Source organism: Moschus berezovskii, chromosome 1 (genome assembly GCF_049115385.1).
Source record: "Moschus berezovskii isolate FMDL1 chromosome 1, NW_MosBer_1.0, whole genome shotgun sequence".
NCBI classification, from domain to species: Eukaryota; Metazoa; Chordata; class Mammalia; order Artiodactyla; family Moschidae; genus Moschus; species Moschus berezovskii.
Genome location: NC_142460.1, coordinates 93,260,455 through 93,287,438, shown reverse-complemented (window position 1 = coordinate 93,287,438; position 26,984 = coordinate 93,260,455). Strand labels below are relative to the sequence as shown.

General features: G+C 36.8%; 1 protein-coding gene across 8 annotated transcripts in view; it reads left to right on the top strand.

Annotated features, from left to right (window-relative positions):
- DLG1 (discs large MAGUK scaffold protein 1) overlaps positions 1–26,984 on the top strand; it is a 287,420-nt gene that overhangs the window by 182,958 nt on the left and 77,478 nt on the right. For all 8 annotated transcript variants that reach the window (XM_055407214.2, XM_055407346.2, XM_055407336.2 and 5 more), the window contains 2 exons: positions 3,759–3,903; positions 14,221–14,341. In XM_055407214.2, the coding sequence (XP_055263189.1) occupies positions 3,759–3,903; positions 14,221–14,341 (266 nt within the window). The remainder of the gene's footprint in view (positions 1–3,758; positions 3,904–14,220; positions 14,342–26,984) is intronic.

Below are 26,984 nucleotides of genomic sequence, written 5' to 3'. Positions count from 1 at the left end.
TTACTGACTACAGGCTGACAACTATTCACATTGTGTTTACATTGTATTAGGTATGATAAGTAGTCTGAGATGATTTAAGTAAGAGAGTAGTGTGGTGTTCACTCACTAAGTCATGTCTGACACTTAGCAACACCATGGACTGCAGCATGCCAGGCTTCCCTGTCCTTTACTGTCTCCTGGATTTTGCTCAAATGCATATCCATTGAGTTGATGATGTCATCCAACCATCTCATCCTCTGACGTCCCCTTCTCCACCTGCCTTCAATCTTTCCCAGCATCAGGGTCTTTTCTAATGAGTCAGTTCTTCGCATCACGTGGCCAGAGGATTGGAGCTTCAGCATCAGTCCTTCCAATGAATGTTCAGGACTGATTTCCTTTAGGATGGACTGATTGAATCTCCTTGCTATCCAAGGGACTCTCAATAGTCTTCTCTAGCACCACAATTCAAAAATATCAATTCTTTGGAACTCAGCCTTCTTTAAGGTCCAACTCTCACATCCATACGTGACTACTGGAAAAACCTTATCTTTGACTATATGGACCTTTGTCGGTAAGGTGATGTCTGTTTTTTAATATGCTGTCTAGGATTGCCATAACTTTTCTTCTAAGGAGCAAGTGTCTTTTAATTTCATGGCTGCAGTCACCATCTGCAGTGATTTTGAAGCCCAAGAAAATAAAATCTGTCACTGTTTCCACTTTTTCCCCATCCATTTGCCATGAAGTGATGGGACCAGATGCTATGATCTTAGTTTTTTGAATGTTGAGTTTTAAGTCAGCTTTTCACTGTCCCCTTTCACCCTCATCAAGAGGCTGTGTAGTTCCTCTTTGCTTTCTGCCACTAGAGTAGTATCATCAGCTATCTGATATTTATCCTTTTTCCAGTTTGTAATTGATCCAGCCCAGCATTTCACATAATGTACTCTGTATAGAAGTTAAATAAGCAGAATGACAGTATACAGCCTTGACGTACTCCTTTCCCAATTTGGAACCAGTCCATTGTTCCATGTCCAGTTCCAGCTCTTTTTTTCTTGATCTGCATACAGGTTTCTGAGGAGACAGTAAGGTGGTCTAGTATCCCCATATCTTTAAGAATTTTCCACAGTTTGTTGTGATCCACACAGTCAACAGCTTCAGCATTGTGAATTTTCTGTAATTTTCTTGCTTTCTCCATGATCCAGCAAATGTTGGCCATTTGATCTCTGGTTCCTCTGCCTTTTCTAAATCCAGCTTGTACATCTGGAAGTTCTTGGTTCACGTACTGCTGAAGCCTAACTTGAAGGATTTTGAGCATAATCTTGCTAGCATGTGAAATGAGCACAACTATATAGTAGTTTGAACATTCTTTGGAATTGCCCTCATTTGGGATTAGAATGAAACTGACCTTTTCTAGTCCTTTGGCCACTGCTGCATTTTCCAAATTTGCTGACATATTGAGTGCAGCACTTTAGGATCTTTTAGGAGCATCATCATTTAGGATTTTAAGCAACTCAGTTGTAATTCTATCACCTCCACTAGCTTTCTTCCTAGTAGAAAGCTAGACTTTCTGAGGCTTTCTAATGCCTATTTGACTTCATACTCCAGAATGTCTGGCTCTAGGTGAGTGACCACACCATTGTGGTTATCTGGGTCATTAAGACCTTTTTTGTATAGTTCTTCCATGTATTCTTGCCACATCTTTTTAATCTCTTTTGTTTCTGTTAGGTCATTACCGTTTCTGTCCTTTTTTGTGTCCATCCTTGTATGAAATTTTCCCTTGGTATCTCCAGTATTCTTGAAGAGATCTCTAGTCTTTCCCATTCTATTGTTTTCTCTATTTCTTTGTGTTGTTCACTGAAGAAGACTTTCTTATCTTTTCTTGCTATTCTCTGGACCTCTGCATTCAGTTGGGTATATCTTTCCTTTTCTCCGTTACCTTTCATTTCTCTTCTTTTCTCAGCTATTTGTAAGGCCTCCTTAAGACAGCCATTTTGCCTTCTTGCATTTCTTTTTCTTTGGGATGATGTTGGTCATCTCTCCTGTACAGTGTTATGACCCTCCATCCAACCCTCAGTTCAGTTCAGTTCAGTTGCTCAGTCGTGTCAGACTCTTTGCGATCACAGCACGCTATGTGTATGCAAATACTATTCCATTTTACATAGGAGCTTGAGAATCTGCAGAATTTTTTTTTATCCTTAAGCAGGGTAATTTGGGCAATGGGGTCATAGAATCATTCCCCCCAGAAACCAAAGGACTACTGTATCTAAAAATAAACTTCCAAGTCACAGCAACCCACCGCCCCAACCCTGCCACCCCCAGTTCTGCACTTTGCATAATTTCCACATCTAATTAAATGGGAACTTTATCCTTCTATTTTGCCCAGGTCTGAAACTTTAGGATCATTCTCTTTCCCTTTCCACATTGAATCCCTTAGCAAATCTTATTAGCTCTTTATTCAGTTATCTAATGCTGCATAAGAAAACACTAAAATTAGTGACTAAAATGACAACAGTTATTTATTTACTTATGCAGTTTGGGTGGGTTTGGCCAGGACAGCATATCTTGACTCCTCGTAATGTCTACTGGGGTGGCTAAACTAGGGCCAGGGATGCACTTTCAAGCTGGCTCATATATAGTGGAAGAATTAGTTTTGCCTGTCAGTTGGGAGCTCAAGTGGGGCTGTTAGCCAAGTATTTTAATTCTCCAGTGGCCTGTCCACGTGGCTAAGTTGGGCTTCTTAATAAGATGGCCAGGTTCCAAGAGAAACATACCACGAGTAGGCTATCCAAGAAGATAACTCTAACGTGTGGCATTTATTAATCCTTGCTTTGCATCATAGTTACTAATGTCTCATTTCAGGCCATCAGATGAACAGTATACCACAAGTGAATATTTCAGAATGCAGACAGTCCTCACTATACACTGTAGGGTGGGACCATAAGAATGACCATGCAGCTGAAACCCTGCGAAACTTTATTAGTAGTCAATGGGAAAGTTAGTATTGTTCTGTGACCTTTAGAAATTTTTGTCAAAACATTAAAAAAAATCTCCTACAGTCGATTATAAAGTTGCACGTTAGAGAAATGGAAAATATACTAAAATGAACATTTGTTTAGTGCATTATAATTTAAAACACTAGAAACATTCTGCTATGTTTAGAATGGATAATCATCCAGGACCTTTGTATAGCACAGGGAACTCTACTCAATGTTATGTGGCAGCCTGGATGGGAGGGAAATTCGGGGGAGAATGAATACATGTACATGCATGATTGAGTCCCTTTGCTGGCTACCTGAAACTATCACAACATTGTTAATTGACTATACTCCAATATAAAATAAACAGTTCAGAGGCAAACATACACACCAAAAAAAATGTGTACTGAAAAGAGGAACAGTCTAAACCTAATGCTAGCAGAAGAGAAAGGATTAGGGCAAAACTTAACAACATAGGGAATAGGACAACCATAGAGATCAACAAAACCAAAACTTGGGCCTTCAAAAAATGAACAAAATTGACAAACCTTTAGCTAGACTGACAAATAACTCAAATTTCTAAAAGTAGGAATGAAAGAGCAAAAGGAAATACTTTTATTTATAAGCAACTCTATACCAACACATCAGGTAGCTTAGATAAAAGGACAAATTCCTAGGAAGACACAACTACCACTCCTGTTCAACGGTATAGTAAAGATTCTACCCAGAGGAATAAAGAAGAAAAAAAAAAAAATACGACATTCAGAGTGAGAAGGAAGAAGTAAAACTTTGGGGATTTTCTTTTAGGTGAATAGTGTGTGTTTAGAAGAAGTTACTCATGAAGAAGCAGTAACTGCCTTAAAGAACACATCTGATTTTGTTTATTTGAAAGTGGCAAAACCCACAAGTATGTATATGAATGATGGCTATGCACCACCTGATATCACCAACTGTAAGTCTGTTTGCTTATAATCTATCTTATTTCCTTAGTCGTGATAAATTTTAATGAAAGTTCCCAATATAAAGTTTAAACCTTATACAAATATTTAAAACAGAACTGTTAAACATTTTAACCTAATAATTTTTAAAATCAATTTTAAGTCAGAATGTTCATTAATAATAAGGGGGGTGAGTTTTTCACCTTTTCACCTGTAATTTCATAGCAGTAATTATTTAAGACATTGATTCTTAAACTTTTATGTAAATGATAGCCACCAAAGGTATTTGCTCATAATGGAGACTCTTGTTTTGTTCTAATAATTTTGAGATGAAACACAGAAATATACTTGAACAAGCAATTATTTTAACAAGCAAAGTAATTCTGATACTTCCAGTGCTGCTGGTTTATGGGCTGTGCTTTGAGAAATAGTAACTTAAAATATTTCTAAGACCTGTGCTTTTTTATACTCTCAACTGTGTGAGCACAGATACCATCTTTGTACTTCAAACTCTTAGTGTATTACGTATCACAGTTGTGCATAATACAATTGTATTTCCTAGAATCGTAATGAAAGTACCTAGGTAATTTTAAGTTTCCTATGTGATTTTCTTTTTTTAATATACAAGTTGAGATGAAATGTAAATATATTTTTTATGTGTTCATGTTGATTGAAAAATGAAAGTTTTATTTGGAATATTGAGTCAATACTAGAAGCTCCCAAATGTAATAAAGATCAATATACTCTATAATCTGCTTTTCTAAGTTTTCTTTTTATAAATTATAGAATTTTAGAGAGATTTGTGGTTTTGTAACAATATTCAGTCTCTTTAATGAACAAAGTTGATGTCTTATACTTCATTTGTGTCAGAACTTTACTGCTTGCTGAAAATTCTTCCATATATTTGGCTTGCACAGGGCTTTATGTAATTTTATTTATTAGGAGATGCAAATTCAATAATAAGTTCTTTTATTTACCAATTTAAATATTGATCTTATTTATTATGCTGCCTTATCTGTTCAAGACAACTAAGTGCCAGTTAACAGATTGAGAATTGGCATCCTGATTATGGCCAAATATACAAAAATACAGACTGCTGCTTACAGTTGAACTAGAAAGAAAATGTTATTTTTATTGAATTATCTCTTTTATATAAAATAATATGACATTTAAAAAATAGAGCTGGTCCCAAAGAGTAGTAATTAAATAATATTTAATAGTTTTCCCTATAGTCATATATAGGATATTTCTTGCCTTTTTTTATCTGTTTTTAAACTAATAGAATATTGTGAAAAAGTTGAAGTTTACGTTGCTCATTCAACTTTATCATAAAAGTGTTCTGTTTCCAGAACACTTTTATGATAAAACATGTTTTCTTCATATGAATTTTGTTATACACTTCCAGACCATGTTCATATTATATGCACATAATTTGTAAATAACTTACTTATGTGTGTTTTAAGAAGCATTTATGTTTGAAAAGTTTTTACATAAATGGTTATTACCTGTTGGCTCTCCTGAAGCCCTCGCCATCAGACGGTTCAACTTACTGCCTATTCCTTATGTTAGTCATCTAGTGTCCTTCCCATCAGTGTGGCTTTAGTTCCTGAAGATAGTGGTGCTCTCATTGTCCTTTAATACTGTTATTCACATTGTCATCCTTAGTGATGACCAGTCAAAACCCACACTGATTCATTCAATAACCAGGTTTCTTTGTTTAATGATCTGTTTCTTTCTAACTCTCCTGCCCTCCACTCCAACTCAGATATTTGCTTCCAAGATAATAATTTAGATCTTATCATTTTCAGTACCTTCACCAGGTCCAAAATCTTGATTTAAATCATCTCATTCTCTGACTACATCCATCAGTTTATTTACTCCTAACAGTTCATCTTTATTTTGATCTTCAGTCATTTGATGCCTTTACTTGGTTGTTCCTTTGTGTGTCTACTTGTCTTCTTTTTTTAACTTAGCCTCCTTGGTTTGTCATTATATTCAGTTCACTGCATACATCTTCTACTTTCTTGCCTTCTTCATCTTCACTGGCAGAATTCCAATCCTAGTTCAGCTTGCTGTCTTTATCCAGTCTCGCTCCCTAAGAAGCAGAACGTGACTGGAGAAGAGCGCAGAATTATAACTTAGCTGTGACCATAAATCTCAGATGGGGTCATGCTCTTAACAGTTGTAATGCACATATGGATAATAGCCAAAATATGGTACCCGGGAATCGAACTGGGGTCTCTGGCATTGCAGGTGGATTCTTTACCAACTGAGCTACCAGGGAAGCCCACCCAGGAATAAAAGGAAGTTTATTACTGAATTTAAAAAGTTCATTGGATCTGATAAAGCAGTGGTTCCCAACCTTTTTGGCACCAGGGACCGGTTTCGTGGAAGACAGTTTTTCAACAGGTGGGGCAGATGGAGGGAAGGTTCAGGCAGTAATGTGAGCAGTGGAGAGTAGCCTCTGAAGCTTGCTCACCCGCCACTCACCTCCTGCTATGCAGCTGAATTCCTAAAGGCTCTGTTAAGCGGCTTGGGGGTTGGGGACCTCTGTTATAAAGAAGATAATTTCTTTGATGACATTAAAATTCTCATGCTTTTGCATTATGTATCTTTTCACTTTTAATTTATATTCTCTTCAGATGAAAGATGTTGTTAAACTTCTGATCGCCCACTGATCTCCTCCTACTTTTTACCTCAAGTTCTTCCACTTAGCTTCTCTCCTAAACTTTGGAAGGTTTGGGTCATTAACCTAGATATCTAAAGATATTCAGGCTCCCTTGTTTTGTAGGTCTCTGAGGAATCTTTATTACTTAGGATTTGGGGTATACGAAATAGCGTTGTTTTATCTGATTATTCCTTTTGATAGTCATTTCTCTGATTCCGTTCTATTCGGTTCCGTTCCATCGCTCAGTCGTGTCCGACTCTATGCGACCCCGGGGACTGTAGCCTACCAGGCTTTTCCGTCCATGGGATTCTCCAGGCAAGAATACTGGAGTGGGTTACCGTTTCCTTCTCCAGGGGATCTTCCCGACCCAGGAATCGAACCCGGGTCTCCCGCATTGGAGGCAGACGCTTTAACCTCTGAGCCACCAGGTAGAAACATTAATTTTTAGTTCCTGCCATGTGAGTTACATGTGAGAATGACTCCTTCAGAAAGGATCCATCAAATAAAGACAAAGTCTGGATATGGTAGGGAAAAGGTACATTTTCTGGCTTGGGCAGTTGACTGAGTTTCTTGCCCAGTGGGTTTTTTTTTGTTGTTGTTCGTTTGTTTCAGCCAAACTTGTTAATGCAGCAAAGAAATTTGAGTCAGAAATCAGTAAACTCTGGACTTTAAAAGGCCAGTGATTATAATGGTTCACATGAATGTCAGTTGCTTTAGGCCATCATGCCAGTTCCATTGAAAATCACAGATATTCTTATATATCACGCCAGGAAAGACTTTGGTCTTCAGAAGAGCCATTGATAGAAAGTCCTTTGACTCAAATGCAAAACACTATCTTATATATGAATTGGACAGGAAACAACTGCTAATGGAGACTGCAAGCTTATAAAATCAAAGATGCAGCAGACTTCGAAACCATATACTGTCAGTATATGTCATAGTCTTTTTCCTTTTTGTATGATTACAGAAAGATACAGATGTATAGATGGTATCTCCTTTTGATAGAGCATACATTTCTTTTCAGTACACCGTATTTATAGTCATTATCTACTGTCTTTTACTCAGGCTGCTTCACTCTTAATGTTACCTATCTGGCCACTGTAGTAATTTGAAATAATGATCCTTGCATATTTTTGTTTTCCCAATAGGTATTAACAGTGCTTTATGTGTAGAAGACAGTAATGTAATGAAAGGAGAGATTGGTCGTTAAGTAATAAATATTTCAGCTAGATTTTTGAAATGCCTTGTACCTTTATCATAGTTAATACCTCAAGAAAGTTAAATATTGCTTTCTACATTTTTCAATAATCACATAATTCAAATGCATTGTGGTTTTGGAAGTTGCAACTGAAATGTGTTGCTTGCCTGGGTCAGAAATAACTTTATAATATTCTGTTCCTAGCTCTTACTAGAATTACAACTGATGGACTCTATTATGTTTATTATTATTGAAATGAAATTATTACTGGAGTTTTGCTTTTTTTTTTGTTGTTCCTTTTACTAGGTTACCATTTTTGGGGGGTGCATTAAAAAGGATAATATGAATTGGATTGACAGATCTGAGCTGGTGTCAGGGCATGTCCTTTTTTTCCCTTTACATTTAAAGCAGTTTTAGGTTTACAGGAAAATTAATCAAAGATCCAGAAGTGTCCCACCTCCATAGCTTTTCCTATTATCAACATCTCCTACCAGAGTGGTACATTGGTTCCAATTGATGACCCTACATTGTCACATCATTACCCAAAGCCCATAGTATACTTTAAGGTTCCCTCTTGATGTCCATTCTGTAGGGTTGGATAAATGTATAATGACATGTACCAGCTATCAGTATCATACAGCATAGTTTCGTTGCCCTAAAAATCCTGTACTCTGCCTATTCATCCCTCCCTCCTCTCTACCTCTGGCATCCTCTGATCATTTTACTACCTCCATAGTTTTGCCTTTTTCAGAATGTCATATAGTTGGAATCACACAATATGTGAAGGACTGATGCTAAAGCTGAAACTCCAATACTTTGGCCACCTCATGCGAAGAGTTGACTCACTTTTCCAGTGATGCTAGGAGGGATTGGGGGCAGGGGGAGAAGGGAACGACAGAGAATGAGATGGCTGGATGGCATCACCGACTCGATGGACATGAGTTTGAGTGAACTCCGGGAGTTGGTGATGGACAGGGAGGCCTGGCGTGATGTGATTCATGGGGTCGCAGAGAGTCGGACACGACTGAGCGACTGACTGAACTGAACTGTAGCCTTTTAAAATCTGAACTTCTTATACCTATAACTAGCACAATATTGTAAATCAACTGTACTTATAAAAATTAAAAAATATATATATCACATTTTGCTTTTCATAAAATACATTCTATATAATTTGATTAATGACATTTCCAACTTTACCTGAAATGTACAAAATGGCATTGAATATATCATTTATATCCAGTTGAAATACCAAAGTTACACCCAAAAACCTCAAACGCCTTAGAAACAATAAAAATAATTCATCCCTCTGCTAATTTTGCCAAATTTGAGCTAAAAATTCAAAAATATTTTAAAATCACACAGGCTAAAGTTTTCCATAAACCTGTTGAATTGAAGAAGGCATCATAGATATTTGAAAGAAAAGCAAAAAGCCTCCTTTCGCATAGTAATGTGCGGGAATTTTTAACTCCTTTGGGTCAATAACCCAGGAGTACAATTGCTGGATCATGTGGTAAGACTGTTTAGTTTTATAATAAACAGCCAAATTGTCTTTCAACGAGGCTGTACCATTTTGCATTCCCACCAGCAATGTATGAGAGTTCCTGTAACTCCACATCCTCACAAGCATTTGGTTTTACCATTGTTCTGTTTTTTTAGCCATTCTAATAGTTGTACAGCAGTATCACATTGATTTAATAGCATTACCTTAGTGCAGGAGACAAAGGAGATGTGCATTTGATCACTGGTTTGGGAATGTCCCTTGGAAGAGGAAATGGCCACCCACTTCTGTATTCTTGCCTGGAAAATCCCATGGACAGAGGAGCCTGAAGGCCTGTAGTCCATGGGGTCACAAAGAGTTGGACATGACTTAGCAACTAAGTATGTATGCACACACATGTGATGGATTATATGTATTTATTTCTGAATATTGAACCAACCTTGCATACCTGGGATAAATCCCAGATGCTTGTGGTATATAATTTTTTTAATGTATTATTGGGTTTGATTTGCTAACATTTTGTTGCAGATTTTTCCACTTATGTTCATGAGAGATGTTGCTCTATAGGGGTTTTTTCCTTAAGATTTCTTTGTCAGGTTTTGTTAAATAATGCTGGCTTCACAGAATGAGGTAGGAAGTATTCCCTTGGCTTCTGTGTCCTGGAAGTGATTATAGACAATTGGTATAGTTCATTTCTTTAATATTTTATAGAACTCACCACTGAATCCATTTGGGCCTGGTGCTTTCTTTTCAGAAGATTATCAATTATTGATTCAGTTTTTCTAATAGATAAAGGTTTGTTCAGCTTGCCTATTTCTTTTTTGTGAGTTTTAGCAGATTGTCTCCTTAAGGAACTGTTCCATTTTGTCTAGGTTACCAGATCTTTGGGCATAGAGTTCTTCATAGTACTTACTATTCTTTTAATATCGTGGAACCTGTAGTGATAGCTGCTTTTTCATTTCTGTCTTCTCTCTTTTTTTCTCAGCCTAGCTAGAGGCTTATTGATTTTATTGATCTTTTCAAAGAACCAGCTTTTGGTTCTTATTAATTTTTTTCTCTGTTGATTTCTTGTTTTTAAAATTTCACTGATTTCTGCTCAGATTTTTTATTTTTTTACTTCTGCTTATTTTTTCTAGTTTTATAAGGTAGAAGCCAAGATGATTCATTTTAGATAAAGATCTTTCTCTTTTTCTAATATATGCATTTAATACTGTAAATTTCTCTCTAAGCACTGCTTTTCCTACATCCCACATGTCGATAAGTTGTGTTTTCATTTTCTTTTAGTTCAGAACATTTTTTAATTTTATTATTATTTTTTAATTTATTTATTTTAATTGGAGATGAATTACTTTACATTATTGTATTGGTTTTGTCATACATTGACATGAATCTGCCCCGGGTGTATATGTGTTCCCCATCTTGAACCCCCCTCCCTCCTCCCTCCCCATCCCATCCCTCTGGTTCATCCCAGCACACCAGCCCCAAGCATCCTGTATCATGCATCGAACCTGGACTGGCGATTCACTTCACATATGAAAATATACATGTTTCAATGCCATTCTCCCAAATCATCCCACCCTCGCCCTCTCCCACAGAGTCCAAAAGACTGTTCTGTACATCTGTGTCTCTTTTGCTGTCTCGTATACAGGGTTATTGTTACCATCTTTCTGAATTCCATATATATGCATTAGTATACTGTATTGATGTTTTTCTTTCTGGCTTACTTCACTCTATAATAGGCTCCAGTTTCATCCACCTCATTAAAACTGATTCAAATGTATTCTTTTTAATTGCTGAGTAATACTCCATTGTGTAAATGTACCACAACTTTCTTATCCATTCGTCTGCAAATGGACATCTAGGTTGCTTCCATGTCCTGGCTTCAGAACATTTTTTAAATTTCTCTGGAGATTACTTCTTTGACCCAAATGTATCTAGGAATGTGTTATTTACTCTCCAGATATTTGGGGGTTTTAGCAATCATTTTGTTACTGATTTCTAATTTAATTTCATTGTGCTCTAAGAATGAACATTGTATGATTTCTATTTTTTTTAATTTGTTGAGATATTTTTTATAGCCCAGGACATGGTCTGTTTTGGTGAATGTAACATGGGAGCTTAAGAAAAATATGTTTTCTGCTGTTGTTGGATGAAGTCTACAGATGTCTATAGTGAGTGAGTGAAGTCACTCAGTCGTGTCCGACTCTTTCTGACCCCATGGACTGTAGCCTACCAGGCTCCTCAGTCCATGGAATTTTCCAGGCAAGAGTACTGGAGTGACTTCATCTATAGATGTCCATCATATCCAGTTGATTAGTGATATTATTGAGTTCAACTATATCCTTCCTGATTTTCTGCCTGCTGTATTTGTTCATTTCTGATAAAGAGGTATGGATTAATCGATTTCTCAGATAGTTTGGCCTCACATAGTTTGACACCCTATTGTATGTCTTCTTGGAGAACTGACCACCTTATCATTAAGTAATGCCTTTCTTTAACCTGGATAATTTTCCTTACTTTGAAGTCTTCTCAGTGGAAATTAATATAGCTACTCCTGCTTTCTTTTGATTAGTGTTAGCATGATATATCTTTCTCCATCCTTTTAGTATATATATTTAAATATATATATATAGACCTTTATATTTAAAGTGGCTTTAGTGATGACAGTATATACTTGGGTCTTGGTTTTTTGATCCGCTCTGACAATACCTGTCTTCAAATTGGTGTATTTAGGCCATTGATACTCAAATTGATTATTGATAGAGTTGGATTAATGTCTGTGATATTTGCTACTCTTTTCTATTTGTTGCCCTGTTTTTTGGTCCTATATTTGTCATCCATTTTTTTAGGGGGGAAAAATGGCTTTAATTAAGCATTTTATATAATTCTGTTTTCTCTCCTTCTTTAGTGTATTAGTTATATTCTCTTTCACTTTTTTTAGTGGTTGCCCTAGAGTTTGCAATATTCATGTATGCTAATCTAATTCCACTTTGAGGTAACACTGTTCAGCTTTACTGTTAGTGAGAGTTTCTTATGATAACAAAATAATCCTAATTCCTCACTCCCATCCCTGGTATCACTGTTTCATGTATCATTTGTATCCTTGTATCATGCTGACATTCATTTCATTTATACACAAATACATATATGCATAAACAAACATAGTCAAATACAACATTGCTGTTATTTTGAACAAAGTGTTTTTTGTTAGATCAATCAAGAATAAGAAAAACTAGTTTTTATTTTACCTTATTCCCTCAGTGCTCTTTCTTTCTGTATAACTGAACTTCTGACCTACTAACTTCCCTTCTCTCTAAAGAACTTCTTTTAACATTTCAAAAGCCAAATCTACTACCAATAAATATTCCCTCAGTTTTTGTTTAATGAAGTGTTTATGTCTTCTTCACCTTTGAAGGATAATTTCACAGGATACAAGGTGGGTTTTTTCTCTTAACACTAAATATTTCACTCCATTGTCTTTACTTGAATGACTTACTAAGGAGAAGTCAAATGTAATTCTTACCTTGCGCCTCTACCAGTAAGGTAAGGCTTTTAATTCCCTGTGACTACTTTTAGGGCATTTTGCCCCTCCTTTTTTCGTCTGTAGTTTGAAAACAGTATGTATTTGCATTTATCCTGCTTAGTGTTCTCTTGAGTTTTCTAGGTCTGTCTATGGTTTGGTGTCTGACATTAATTGGGGAAATTATCATCATTGTTGTTTCAAATGCTTCTATTCATTTCTCTTTTTCTCCTTTTGGTATTCCCATTACGCATATGTAGTTTTGTAGTTTTGTCGCTTTTCTTGGATATTTTGTTCTGATCCCCGCCCCCTGCCCACCAACCCCAGTCATTTTTTCTCTTTGCTTTTCAGTTTTAGAGGTTACCATTGAGATATCAAGCTCAGAGATTCTTCCCTTAAGCCATGTCCAAACTACTAGTAGCTCATCAGATACATTATTCATTTCTGTTACAGTGTTTTTGATCTCTAGTATTTCTTTTTGTTTCTTTCTTAGAATTTCCGTCTCTCCACTTGTATTGCCCATCTGTTCCTGCATACTGCCTTCTTTATACATACTGTTTGCTTTATCCATGTCAACATATTAATCATTTTTGTTTCAAATCCTGGTCTGATCATTCCAGCATCACTGTGTATATGAGTCTGGTTCTTAATGCTTGCCCTGTCTCTTCAAACTGTGTTTTTGCATTTTAGTATGTTCTTTTTTCATGAGAGTCATGCTGGAAAGTCAGAAGTCCCTTAATTTATTTTAAAACTTTGTTAAGCATAATCTTTTTGCACTTATTTTTAAGCTTTTGGTTTTTGTTACTCACAATCAAATTTTGAGTATGCAGTTGATTGTTGAACAATGTGGGTTTGTACTATGCAGATCCACTTATATATAGATGTTTTTCAGTGCATACTACAGATCTTATGGTTGGCTCAATCTGTAGATGCAGAACCATGAATATTGAGGCCCAGCTGTAAAATCATATGTGCATTTTCAACTGCTTGGAGGGTCAGTGCTTCTAACCCCCATGTTGTTCAGGGATCAGTTGAATATACTTCTCTAAAAATGTTAATCTGCAAAATAACTTCTTAGAAAAATTAAATTATTATACTTAAGATTGATTTAGTTTATTCTTTCCTGTGACAGTCTTTTGAATAACCTTTCCTTGATTTACATTTGGCAAATCAGTTACTGTAAAACTCCTTTTTAGTTGTTTTGTCAGAGAAACCAAATGGAATAAGTTTGCTTTGCTGACCTGAATGTCTAAACTAGTTTTTACCTGGAAAGTTGAACTTCTCTAATTTTTTTTACCTAGTAAATACATTTTCTCTACCAAATCCTATTATATAAATGAGTAACTATGAATTATACATTAATTAACTGTGACATTGATAACCTATAAACATGGTACTGAATGGCGTGTTTCCATTTTCAAGTGTTTTTTACTTTATTTTTAAGCTTCTTCTCAGCCTATTGATAACCATGTTAGCCCACCTTCCTACTTGGGCCAGACACCAGCATCACCAGCCAGATATTCACCTGTTTCTAAAGCAGTACTTGGAGATGATGAAATTACAAGGTAAGGAATTGAATGGTCATCATTCTTACATAAAGCCAGTCATTAGACGGAGTTATAATCAACCAAGTAGGATAGTCACAGTTTTCAGGACTAAATAATTTTATTAACAGATAATAAATTTAAACCTTAATTTTATTTGAAAGGTTCATTTAAGGGCCATAAGTATAAAATATTTTACTTTACAAATCAACACTTTTTTTAATGTTCCTTTTTTAAAGGATTGGTAAATTATCCTTAGAAATTAGGTAAAACGAAGTTAAAAGTGTACTTATGAATATTTAAAACTAACTTTTCATATAGTCCATTTATAATATATATCATAAAATATTATGGCAATCATTTGATTCATATTCAGAATTTTGTTTGTTGGTGTATATATTTGATCTTCTGACACCTAAAATTTACTTTCATCTAGCATTACTAACATTACTCACTGAAGTTTGCAGATTATCTTTATATTACCAAAAACTTATCTAAGTGGGAAACAAAAAGTGAAAAAATATTTTAGATCTTTTTCATATTAGCTACTATGAAATACTTCCATGGAAGTTATACAGCAAACTGTTCATATATAATACATTATTATCCAACTTAATAATGTATTATATATGAACAGTTTGCTGTATAACTTCCATGGAAGTATTTCATAGTAGCTTTATAGAATTTAATGGTAAATGATGCCAATTAATGTCATTTTATGTTTTTTAAATTTTATTGTTGACTTTTTTTTTTGAACCTTTGTAATTATTCTTTATTAGTCAGACTACCAACTCTAGGCAGTGATCTCTTAAATGTCAGATAGGAGTGTTTGTCTTTGTCCTCTTCTTCAAGAGTTAGCAATATTGAGGATTTAATTTAATAGATAGTAATTGTTTAAGAATGAAAATTATCAGAATAGCGTCTATGATTATATGTTTCTGATATGAATTTTCAGGGCTATTAACATTTAGGCTGTGCTAGTATACTGATCTCACTCCAGTGCTCTTGCATAGAAAATCCCATGGACGGAGGAGCCTGGTGGGCTGCAGTCCATGGGGTTGCAAAGAGTCGGACACGACTGAGCGACTTCACTTTCACTTTTCACTTTCATACATTGGAGAAGGAAATGGCAACCCACTCCAGTGTTCTTGCCTGGAGAATCCCAGGGACAGCAGAGCCTGGTGGGCTGTCATCTATGGGGTCTCACGGAGTCGGACACAACTGAAGTGACTTAGCAGCTTAGCAGCAGTATACTGATCTATTATGGTTGTTTTCTTGTTGCTATTATCTAGTAGTGTTTATTTATAGAAGTAAAGTGGAAGTAGTTAATGGTTTATGTAGTCTTTAATCGGCATATTTTTCAAATTAAAAATATGTTAGCATCTTCATTGCTGTTCCCATCTTTTTTCACTACATATCTCTTGTCTAGAATATTGTGTTGAACTTTGTAGTATTACACAACAGGCCTACCTGTTTTCTATATTTTTTATTTTTTAAAAAATTTTTGTTTAATAAATGGTACAAAGTGCAATGCCATAAACATTAACAGTTAAAATTTTACCAGATGAAAAAAATACTTTAGAATACAAAGTTGCAAAAAGCTACATTATTTTACAACTGCCTCAAGCTGCAAAAAGAAAAAAAACCCAATGCCATACCTAGGTTATCCCTCTCTCAAAATAATGCCATTTATATTATAAACCACGAGCTCCCCATCAAAAGACGAGAACTGCTTTTGTTAATTCATATATATATGAATTTTGTTAATTCATATATATATATATATGACTGTATCACTTTGCTTTACACCTGAAACAAACACAACACTATAAATAAAATATAGTAAAATATAAAATAAAAATAAGTAACAGATCTTTGGGGCTTTACACTGAGTTAGAGTTCCTATCAGAGGGATAACAGCACCACAGCCGCACTGAATCCTCATGAAGGAGGCACACGAATGACTGGGTTACAAGAGTTACAGGAATGAGAGCTGCTCACTTCCCAGAAACTACAGCTCACAGAAAACCAACAAAGGCACAAGATACAGACCATTCACTTATGAATGTGTAAAACTCAAGAAAGTCTACATCACTCCTACAACGTGTCGAAAGTGCCTCAGAATTCACACAATACCAACTTTCTCATGGTTCTGGTTAAATTACATATACCAGTTATAACAAATGGCAAAATCTGTAACTCTGTTCAAAGTTTTAAAAGATTACTTAAGAATAGTTTCTTGTATTTCTATGCCACCTTTATAGTTCTCATTTCTTAATTAGTAAATTCAGCATGCAGGTTCTGTCCCAGGCTACACTTCCGGAAGGAACGGCCTCTTAAATCCACAGAGTGTTGAGGTGGGGAGCCCCCAACCACGTCAGATTCATTTCACATATGATAATATACATGTTTCAATCCATTCTCCCAAATTATCCCACCCTCGCCCTCTCCCACAGAGTCCAAAAGACTGCTCCACACATCCAAGTCTCTGCTGTTGTCTCGTATACAGGGTTATTGTTATCCTCTTGCTATATTCCATATATATGTGTGAATATACTGTATTGGTGTTTTTGTTTCTGGCTTACTTCGCTTTGTATAATAGGCTCCGGTTTCATCCACCTCATTAGAACTAATTCAAATGTATTCTTTTTAATCGCTGAGTAGTGTTCTTGCTTGGAAAATCCCAGGGATGGCGGAGCCTGGCGGGCTGCCGTCTATGGGGTCGCACAGAGTCGGACACGACTGAAGCGACTTAGCAGCAGCAGCAGCAGCAGTACTCCATTGTGTAAATGTACCACAGCGTTCTTTTTTTTTTTTTTAAGTAATTTATTTTTTATTGGAGGCAAATTATTTTACAATATTATATTGGTTGTTTTTGCCATATATTGACATGAATTCGCCCCGGGTTTACATAAGTTCCCCCTCCTGACCCCCCCTCCCACCTCCCTCCTCCCTTTATCCTCCCTCTGGGTCATCCCCGCACGCCAGCCCCGAGCATCCTATAACATGCATCGACCCTGAACTGGTGATTCGTTTCATATATGACAACATACATGTTTCAATGCCATTCTCCCAAATCATCCCACCCTCACTCTCTCCCACAGAGTCCCAAAGACTGTTCTATACATCTGTGTCTCTTTTGCTGTCTCATATACAGGGTTATCATTTGCATCTTTCTAAATTCCATATATATGCGTTAGTATACTGTATTGGTGTTTTTCTTTCTGGCTTACTTCACTCTGTATGATAGGCTCCAGTTTCATCCACCTCATTAGAACTGATTCAAATGCATCTTTTTAATGGCTGAGTAATACTCCATTGTGTATATGTACCAAAGCTTTCTTATCCATTCATCTGCAGATGGACATCTAGGTTGCTTCCATGTCCTGGCTATTATAAACAGTGCTGCGATGAACATTGGGGTACATGTGTCTCTTTCAATTCTGGTTTCCTCGGTGTGTATGCCCAGGAGTGCGATTGCTGGGTCAGATGGCAGTTCTATTTCCAGTTTTTTGAGGAATCTCCACACTGTTCTCCATAGCGGCTGTACTAGTTTGCATTCCCACCAACAGTGTAAGAGGGTTCCCTTCTCTCCACACCCTCTCCAGCATTTATTGCTTGTAGACTTTTGGATAGCAGCCATTCTGACTGGCGTGAAATGGTACCTCATTGTGGTTTTAATTTGCATTTCTCTGATGATGAGTGATGTTGAGCATCTTTTCATTTGTTTGTTAGCCATCTGTATGTCTTCTTTGGAGAAATGTCTGTTTAGTTCTTTGGCCCATTTTTTGATTGGGTCGTTTATTTTTCTGGAATTGAGCTGCAGGAGTTGCTTGTATATTTTTGAGATTAATCCTTTATCAGTTGCTTCATTTGCTATTATTTTCTCCCATTCTGAAGGCTGTCTTTTCACCTTGCTTATAGTTTCCTTTGCTGTGCAGAAACTTTTAATTTTAATTAGGTCCCATTTGTTTATTTTTGCTTTTATTTCCAATATTCTGGGAGGTGGGCCATGGAGGATCCTGCTGTGATTTATGTCGGAGAGTGTTTTGCCTATGTTCTCCTCTAGGAGTTTTATAGTTTCTGGTCTTACATTTAGATCTTTAATCCATTTTGAGTTTATTTTTGTGTGTGGTGTTAGGGAGTGTTCTAGTTTCATTCTTTTACAAGTGGTTGACAAGTTTTCCCAGCACCGCTTGTTAAAGAGACTGTCTTTTCTCCATTGAATATTCTTACCTCCCTTGTCAAAGATAAGGTGTCCATAGGTGCATGGATTTATCTCTGGGCTTTCTATTTTGTTCCATTGATCTATATTTCTGTCTTTATGCCAGTACCATACTGTCTTGGTGACTGTGGCTTTGAAGTAGAGCCTGAAGTCCGGCAGGTTGATTCCCCCAGTTCCATTCTTCTTTCTCAAGATTGCTTTGGCTATGCGAGGCTTTTTGTATTTCCATACAAATTGTGAAATTATTTGTTCTAGCTCTGTGAAAAACACCATTGGTAGCTTGATAGGGATTGCATTGAACTTATAAATTACTTTAGGTAATATATTCATTTTCACAATATTTATTCTTCCAATCCATGAACATGGTATGTTTCTACATCTGTTAGTGTCCTCTCTGATTTCTTTCACCAATGTTTTATAGTTTTCTATGTATAGGTCTTTTGTTTCTTTAGGTAGGTATATTCCTAAGTATTTTATTCTTTTCGTTGCAACGGTGAATGGAATAGTTTCCTTAATTTCTCTTTCTATTTTCTCATTATTAGTGTATAGGAATGCAAGGGATTTCTGTGTGTTGATTTTATATCATGCAACTTTACTCTATTCATTGATAAGCTCTAGTAATTTTCTGGTAGAGTCTTTAGGGTTTTCTGTGTAGAGGATCATGTCATCTGCAAACAGTGAGAGTTTTACTTCTTCTTTTCCTATTTGAATTCCTTTTATGTCTTTTTCTGCTCTGATTGCTGTGGCCAAAACTTCCAGAACTATGTTGAATAGTAGTGGTGAGAGTGGGCACCCTTGTCTTGTTCCTGACTTTAGGGGAAACGCTTTCAATTTTCACCATTGAGGATAATGTTTGCTGTGGGTTTGTCATATATAGCTTTTATTACGTTGAGGAATGTTCCTTCTATTCCCGCCTTCTGGAGGGTTTTGGTCATAAATGGATGTTGAATTTTGTCAAAGGCTTTCTCTGCATCTATTGAAATAATCATATGGTTTTTATTTTTCAATTTGTTAATGTGGTGTATTACATTGATTGATTTGTGGATATTGAAGAATCCTTGCATCCCTGGGATAAAGTCCACTTGGTCATGATGTGTGATCTTTTTAATGTGTTGTTGAATTCTGATTGCTAGAATTTTGTTAAGGATTTTTGCATCTATGTTCATCAGTGATATTGGCCTGTAGTTCTCTTTTTTTGTGGCATCTTTGTCAGGTTTTGGTATTAGGGTGATATTGGCCTCATAAAATGAGTTAGGAAGTTCACCTTCCTCTGCAATTTTCTGGAAGAGTTTGTGCAGGATAGGTGTTAGCTCTTCTCTAAATTTTTGGTAGAATTCAGCTGTGAAGCCATCTGGACCTGGGCTTTTGTTTGCTGGAAGATTTCTGATTACAGTTTCAATTTCCGTGCTTATGATGGGTCTGTTAAGATTTTCTATATCTTCCTGGTTCAGTTTTGGAAAGTTATACTTATCTAAGAATTTGTCCATTTCTTGCAAGTTGTCCATTTTATTGGCATATAATTGCTGATAATAGTCTCTTATGATCCTTTGTATTTCTGTATTGTCTGTTGTGATCTCTCCCTTTTCATTTCTAATTTTATTGATTTAGTTTTTCTCCCTTTGTTTCTTGATGAGTCTGGCTAGTGGTTTGTCAATTTTATTTACCCTCTCAAAGAACCAGCTTTTGAATTTTGCTATGGTCTCTTTTGTTTCTTTTGTATTTATATCTGCCCTAATTTTTAAAATCTCTTTCCTTCTACTGACCCTAGGATTCTTCATTTCTTCCTTTTCTAGTTGCTTTAGGTGTAGAGTTAGGTTATTCAGTTGGCTTTTTTCTTGTTTCTTGAGGTATGTCTGTATTGCTATGAACCTTCCCCCTTAGCACTGCTTTTACAGTTTCCCACAGGTTTTGGATTGTTGTGTTTTCATTTTCATTCATTTATATGCATATTTTGATTTCTCTTTTGATTTCTTCAATGATTTGTTCGTTATTCAGCAGCGTGTTGTTCAGCCTCCATATGTTGGAATTTTTAATAATTTTTCTCCTGTAATTGAGATCCAGTCTTACTGCGTTGTGGTCAGAAAAGACGCTTGAAATGATTTCAGTTTTTTTGAATTTACCAATGCTAGATTTATGGCGCAGGATGTGATCTATCGTTCCGTGTGCACTTGAGAAGAAGGTGAAATTCATTATTTTGGGGTGAAATGTCCTATAGATATCTATTAGGTCTAACTGGTCTATTGTATCATTTAACTTTTGTGTTTCCTTGTTGATTTTCTGTTTAGTTGATCTATCCATAGGTGTGAGTGGGGTATTAAAGTCTCCCACTATTATTGTGTTATTGTTAATTTCCCCTTTCATACTTGTTAGTATTAGTCTCACATATTGTGGTACTCCTATGTTGGGTGCATATATATTTATAATTGTTATATCTTCTTGGATTGAGCCTTTGATCATTATGTAGTGTCCTTCATTGTCTCCTTTCACAGCCTTTGTCTTAAAGTCTATTTTATCTGATATGAGTATTGCTACTCCTGCTTTCTTTTGGTCTCTATTTGCATGGAATATCTTTTTCCAGCCCTTCACTTTCATTCTGTATGTGTCCCTCATTTTGACGTGGGTCTCTTGTAGACAACATATATGGGGGTCTTGCTTTTGTATCCATTCAGCCAGTCTTTGTCTTTTGGTTGGGGCATTCAACCCATTTACGTTTAAGGTAATTATTGATAAGTGTGGTCCTGTTGCCATTTTCTTTATTGTTTTGGGTTCGAGTTTATACACTCATTCTGTGTTTCCTGTCTAGAGAAGGTCCTTTAGCATTTGTTGGAGAGCTGGTTTGGTGATGCTGAATTCTCTCAGCTTTTGCCTGTCTGTAAAGCTTTTGATTTCACCTTCATACTTGAATGAGATCCTTGCTGGGTACAGTAATCTGGGCTGTAGGTTATTTTCTTTCATCACTTTAAGTGTGCCCTGCCATTCCCTCCTGGCCTGAAGAGTTTCTGTTGAAAGGTCAGCTGTAATCCTTATGGGGATCCCCTTGTGTGTTATTTGTTGCTTTTCCCTTGCTGTTTTTAATATTTGTTCTTTGTGTTTGATCTTTGTTAATTTGATTAATATGTGTCTTGGGGTATTTCGCCTTGGGTTTATCCTGTTTGGGACTCTCTGGGATTCTTGGACTTGGGTGATTATTTCCTTCCCCATTTTAGGGCAGTTTTCAACTATTATCTCGTCAAGTATGGTCTTTCTTCTTGTCTTCTTCTGGAACTCCTATGATTCGGATATTGGGGCGTTTAAAATTGTCCCAGAGGTCTCTGAGATTGTCCTCATTTCTTTTAATTCGTTTTTCTGTTTTCCTCTTTGCTTCATTTATTACTACCATTCTGTCTTCTAACTCACTTATTCTATCTTCTGCCTCCGTTATTCTACTATTGGTTCCCTCCAGAGTGTTTTTGATCTCATCTATTGCATTATTCATTGTATATTGACTCTTTTTTATTTCTTCTAGATCCTTATTAAACCTTTCTTGCATCTTCTCAATCCTCGTCTCCAGATTATTTATCTGTAACTCCAATTTGCTTTCAAGATTTTGGATCAATTTCACTATCATTATTTGGAATTCTTTATCAGGTAGATTCCCTGTCTCTTCCTCTTTTGTTTGGGTTGGTAGGCATTTATACTGTTCCTTTATTTGCTAGGTATTTCTCTGCCTCTTAATCTTGCTTATATTGCTGTGTTTGGGTGGCCTTTCTGTCTTCTGGCAGTTTGTGGTGTTCCCTTTATTGTGGAGTTTCCTTGCCATGGGTGAGGTTGAATGGTGGCTTGTCAAGGTTCCCTGGTTAGGGAAGCTTGTGTCAGTATTCTGATGGGTGGAGCTGGATTTCTTCTCTCTGGAGTGCAATGAAGTGACTAGTAATGAGTTATGAGATGTCAGTAGGTTTGGAGTGACTTTGGACAGCCTGTATAGTCACTTCCAAGGTGGTTCCCTCTGTTTTAGCTTCTGTTTGCTGGTCTCTTCAATGTCTAATTTCCACCCTGACACTAGGGGGCGGTTGTGGACACTTTTTAAAGCTCACTTGTTCAGTCCTGTTCTGGGAAGGGAGGAACACTGCAGAGAAATATCTCTGGCGTCTGTGGGGAGTGTTGGCAGTGTGCCCGCCACACTGGGTTTGCCCCCGCTCACAGCGTGTTTTCTGTCCCAGTCTACACTGCACAGGCTCTAAGTTGCTCTGCCGATAACTGTCTGAGGCCGGCGCTGGGTTGCATGCACGTCCCAGGTCTAAGCCACTCAGGTTCAGGTACTTGGGTACTCCACAAAGGCGCAGACTTGGTTGGGCCTGCGTTTTGTGCCTTCCCCGGACCGAGCAGCTCAAGTGACCAGGTGTTTAGCGAGCGCAGTCGCTGCGGCTTATCACCTCCCCGGTCCCTCCTGCTCAGTTTTCTGTGTACAGCCAGCGCACCTTCTCAGGCAGATGTTAACCAGTCAGAAACCCAAAAAGTCTTGGTTAACACTGAAGCCTGCCTGTAGATTGGTATCGGATGCCTCTCTGGGACTGCGATTGCCTGCTTCTGGCTCTGACTGCCCTCCCCTGCCTGTCTCGGTGGGGGATGGGCCATCCGTAGCCAGCTAGCTCTGCTCAGTCTTTTGTTCTGTGAGTGGGGCTGGCAGAGTCTTAAGTTAGGGCTTTTCGCGGGGTAGCTACCCCACAGTCTGCTCTGCTATCTCCAGTCAGCTCCCCCAGACTGCCCTCACGGCATTCAGGCCAGGTCCTCTCTCTAAGAGTTCAGTTGGCTCCTCCCTGCCCAGGCCCCGCTTGTTAATGGCCGATGCGGGCGTCTGCTCTGCTTCTCCGCTGGGAGTTACCATTGGACTCGTAAGCTGTGAGGTTTAATTATTTTATTTCTTTTTCTCCCGGTTGTGTTGTCCTCTGAGGTTCCAAGGCTCGCCACAGACTCACCTGTGAGAGTGTTTCCTGGTTTCAGAAACTTCTCTCTTTTTTTATGCCTCCCTTCCCGGGACGGAGCTCCATCCCTACTTCTTTTGTCTTTCTTTTTATCGTTTATGTTTTTTCCTGCCTTCTTTTGAAGACAATGGGCTGCTTTTCTAGGTGCCTGATGTCCTCTGCCAGCATTCAGAAGTTGTTTTATGGACTTTACTCAGTGTTCAAATGTTCTTTTGATGAATTTGTGGGGGAGAAAGTGGTCTCAACGTCCTATTTCTCCGCCATCTTGTTTCAGCCTGCTGTTTTCTATATTTTTTAAAATCAGGTGGTTGATTATTAAATATGTCTTCCTAAAATGCTGTGTTTTATCACCCTCTTTTGATAATTCTACTACTTTGCCCAGATAATGAAGTACAGAAATCTTTACTTCATATTAGAAGCTTTGCACAATTCGACCCTAAACACTTTCTAGAGATTATATAACATTACCAATATAAAGGGAAGATAAAAGAATTCCCAGCATACCGTTAATGATTCTAAAGTTAATTTTTTAACACCTTTATTAAGTGTGATTTCCATACCATACAGTTTACCTATTTAAAATGTACGACTTTGTGATTTTTCAAGTATTACATTATAAATTTTTTTAATTATGGTAAAATATATATAACACCTTACCTGCCTTTTGAGAAATCTGTATGCAGGTCAAGAAGTAACAGTTAGAACCGGACATGAAACAACAGACTGGTTCCAAACTGGGAAAGGAGTATGTCAAGGCTGTATATTGTCACCCTGCTTAATAACTTTATATGTAAGGTACATCATGTGAAATCTGAGCGGATGAAGCACCAGCTAGAATCAAGATTGCCAGGAGAAATATCAATAACCTCAAGATATGAAGATAACACCACCCTTATGGCCAAAAGCAAAGAGGAACTGAAGAGCCTATTGAAAATGAAAGTGGAAGGTAAAAAAGTTGGCTTAACACTCAACATTCAAAAAACGAATATCATGGCATCTGCTCCCATCACTTCATGGCAAATAGATGGGAAAACAATGGAAACAGTGACAGACTTTATTTTCTTGGGCTCCAGAATCATTGCAGATTGTGACTGCAGTCATGAAATTAAAAGACACTTTCTCCTTGGAAAAAAGCTACAATAAACCTAGACAGCATATTAAAAACCAGAGACATTACTTTGCCAACAAAGGTCCATCTAGTCAAAGCTATGGTTTTTCCAGTAGTCATGTGTGGATGTAAGAGTTGGACCATAAAGAGACCTGAGAACTGAAGAACTGATGCTTTTGAACTGTGGTGTTGGAGAAGACTCTTGATCCAACCAGTCCATCCTAAAGGAAATCAGTCCTGAATATTCATTGGAAGGACTGATGCTGAAATTCCAATACTTTGGCCACCTGATGTGAAGATCTGACTCATTAGAAAAGACCTTGATGCTGGGAAAGATTGAAGGCAGGAGATGAAGAGGATGTCAGAGGACGAGATGGTTGGATGGCATCACCGACTCAATGGACATGAGCCTGAGAAAGCTCTGGGAGTTGGTGATGAACAGGAGAGCCTGGCATGCTGCAGTCCCTGGGGTTGCAAAGAGTTGGACACTACTGAGTGACTGAACTGAACAGATGTATAACATAAAATGTGCTATTGTAACCATTTCAAATTGTGGTTCAGTGGCATTAATGACCAACACTACTATCTTTTTCAGAACCCTTTTCATCACCTCAGACTCTGTAATCATTAAGCATTAACTCACGTTTCCTGTTCTCTTAGCTACTGATAACCTCTAATCATATTTCATCTCTGTAAATTTGCATATTCTAAACTGTTCACTTAGTGGAGTCTTACAATACTTAACATTTTGTATCTGGTTTCTTTCACTTAGCATAATGTTTACAAAATTCATACATGTTGTGTCATGCATTCAAATTCTTGTGTATGGCTGTATAATATTTCATTGTATGTATATACCACATTTTGTTTACCACTCATCTGTTGATGGACACTTGGTTTGTCTCCACCTTTTGGGTATTATGAGTAATGACATGATAAACATTGTCATGCACATATCTGCTTGCTAACTTACTTTTAATTCCTTTAGATATATACATAGATGTGGAATTACTGGAACACATGGTATATATATATATAGTATATAAATATACTATATTTAGGTATATGAGGAACCACCTAATTGTTTTCTATGGCAGTCCCACCATTTTACATTCTCACCATCAGTATATGAGGGTTCCAGTTTCTCCATATTTTCATTAGCGCTTGTTTTTTCTATTTCGTTTTGTCTTATAGCCTTTGTAGTAGGTGGGATGTATCTCATTGTGATTTGTTGCATTTCCCTAATGATTAGTGATGTTGATCATCTCTTCATATGCATTTGAAAAATTAGAATTTATTTTCCTCTGGAAATACTGGTAAATTTCAGCAGGATATTTTAAAATTATTATTTGCTAATGTAGCATTATAATTCCTACATATGTTTTAATGTACTGTAGGAATCCTCACCATGAGTCCACAATATAACAAGGAAATAAATAAGACAGCACCAATATAGTGAAACCTATCTTGTGCCCCTGATCCTACCCTGCTTCTCCTACTCTGCCCCACCAAGTTAACTTCTTATCTATATTTTGATTTTATTATTCCCCTTTTTCTTTCATATATGTGTGTATGTGTATATTTCCTAAACAGCATATTGTTTGATTTTGCTGATTTTGACAAGAAAATATAATTTTGTTAATCCTGTAAGTGAACTGACAAAAGTGATTGATGAATACCTGTGTATGACTGGAAAACACCACTTTAAATTTTGAGCAGACAGATATTTAAGATTAGTCCTACATTAAATGAAAGAATCCCTAAAATTCAATTTTTAGAAATATTCTTTTAAGTCATTTGTTACCAACAGTTTTCTCCAGTATTTTTTTTTAAAAGCAGATTAAATTTTTAAAGTATTTACCATGTATGAGACATTCTAATCTCAAATGATATTCTGTGATTCATCATATCTGAAATAGCCTGCTGTTGGGATTTTCATGGTCTTATTGGAAAATGTAAGTGGTTCTCACACAGTTATGCACAACTGGCAACAAATGTGCAGCATTATTAGCTGTAAAATGTATCCCGATTTCAGAGATTTTAAATTGCGAGTTGGAGGGAGCAGAAGAGAGGCATGTAGAAAAATAGATGAAAAGCAGAGATAGGTAGGTGAATTGGAGGGATGTGACTTAAATAAAGATAATTATTTTATATAAAAAATCTAGAGATGGGCATTTCTAACATTTGTGTAGCAACCCTAGGTCCATGGTGTCTCTGGGATTCTGTTTGTTTTATCTTCATGATTGTAATATGTCCAAACCAGTAATGGGATTTTATAGTTCATTCTTTTGTGTGGGAGTAATTTGGGATAAGGAGGGGAACAAATGTGATTTGTGTGGCGACAGAATGAGCTTTGTCCTTGTTAGGGTC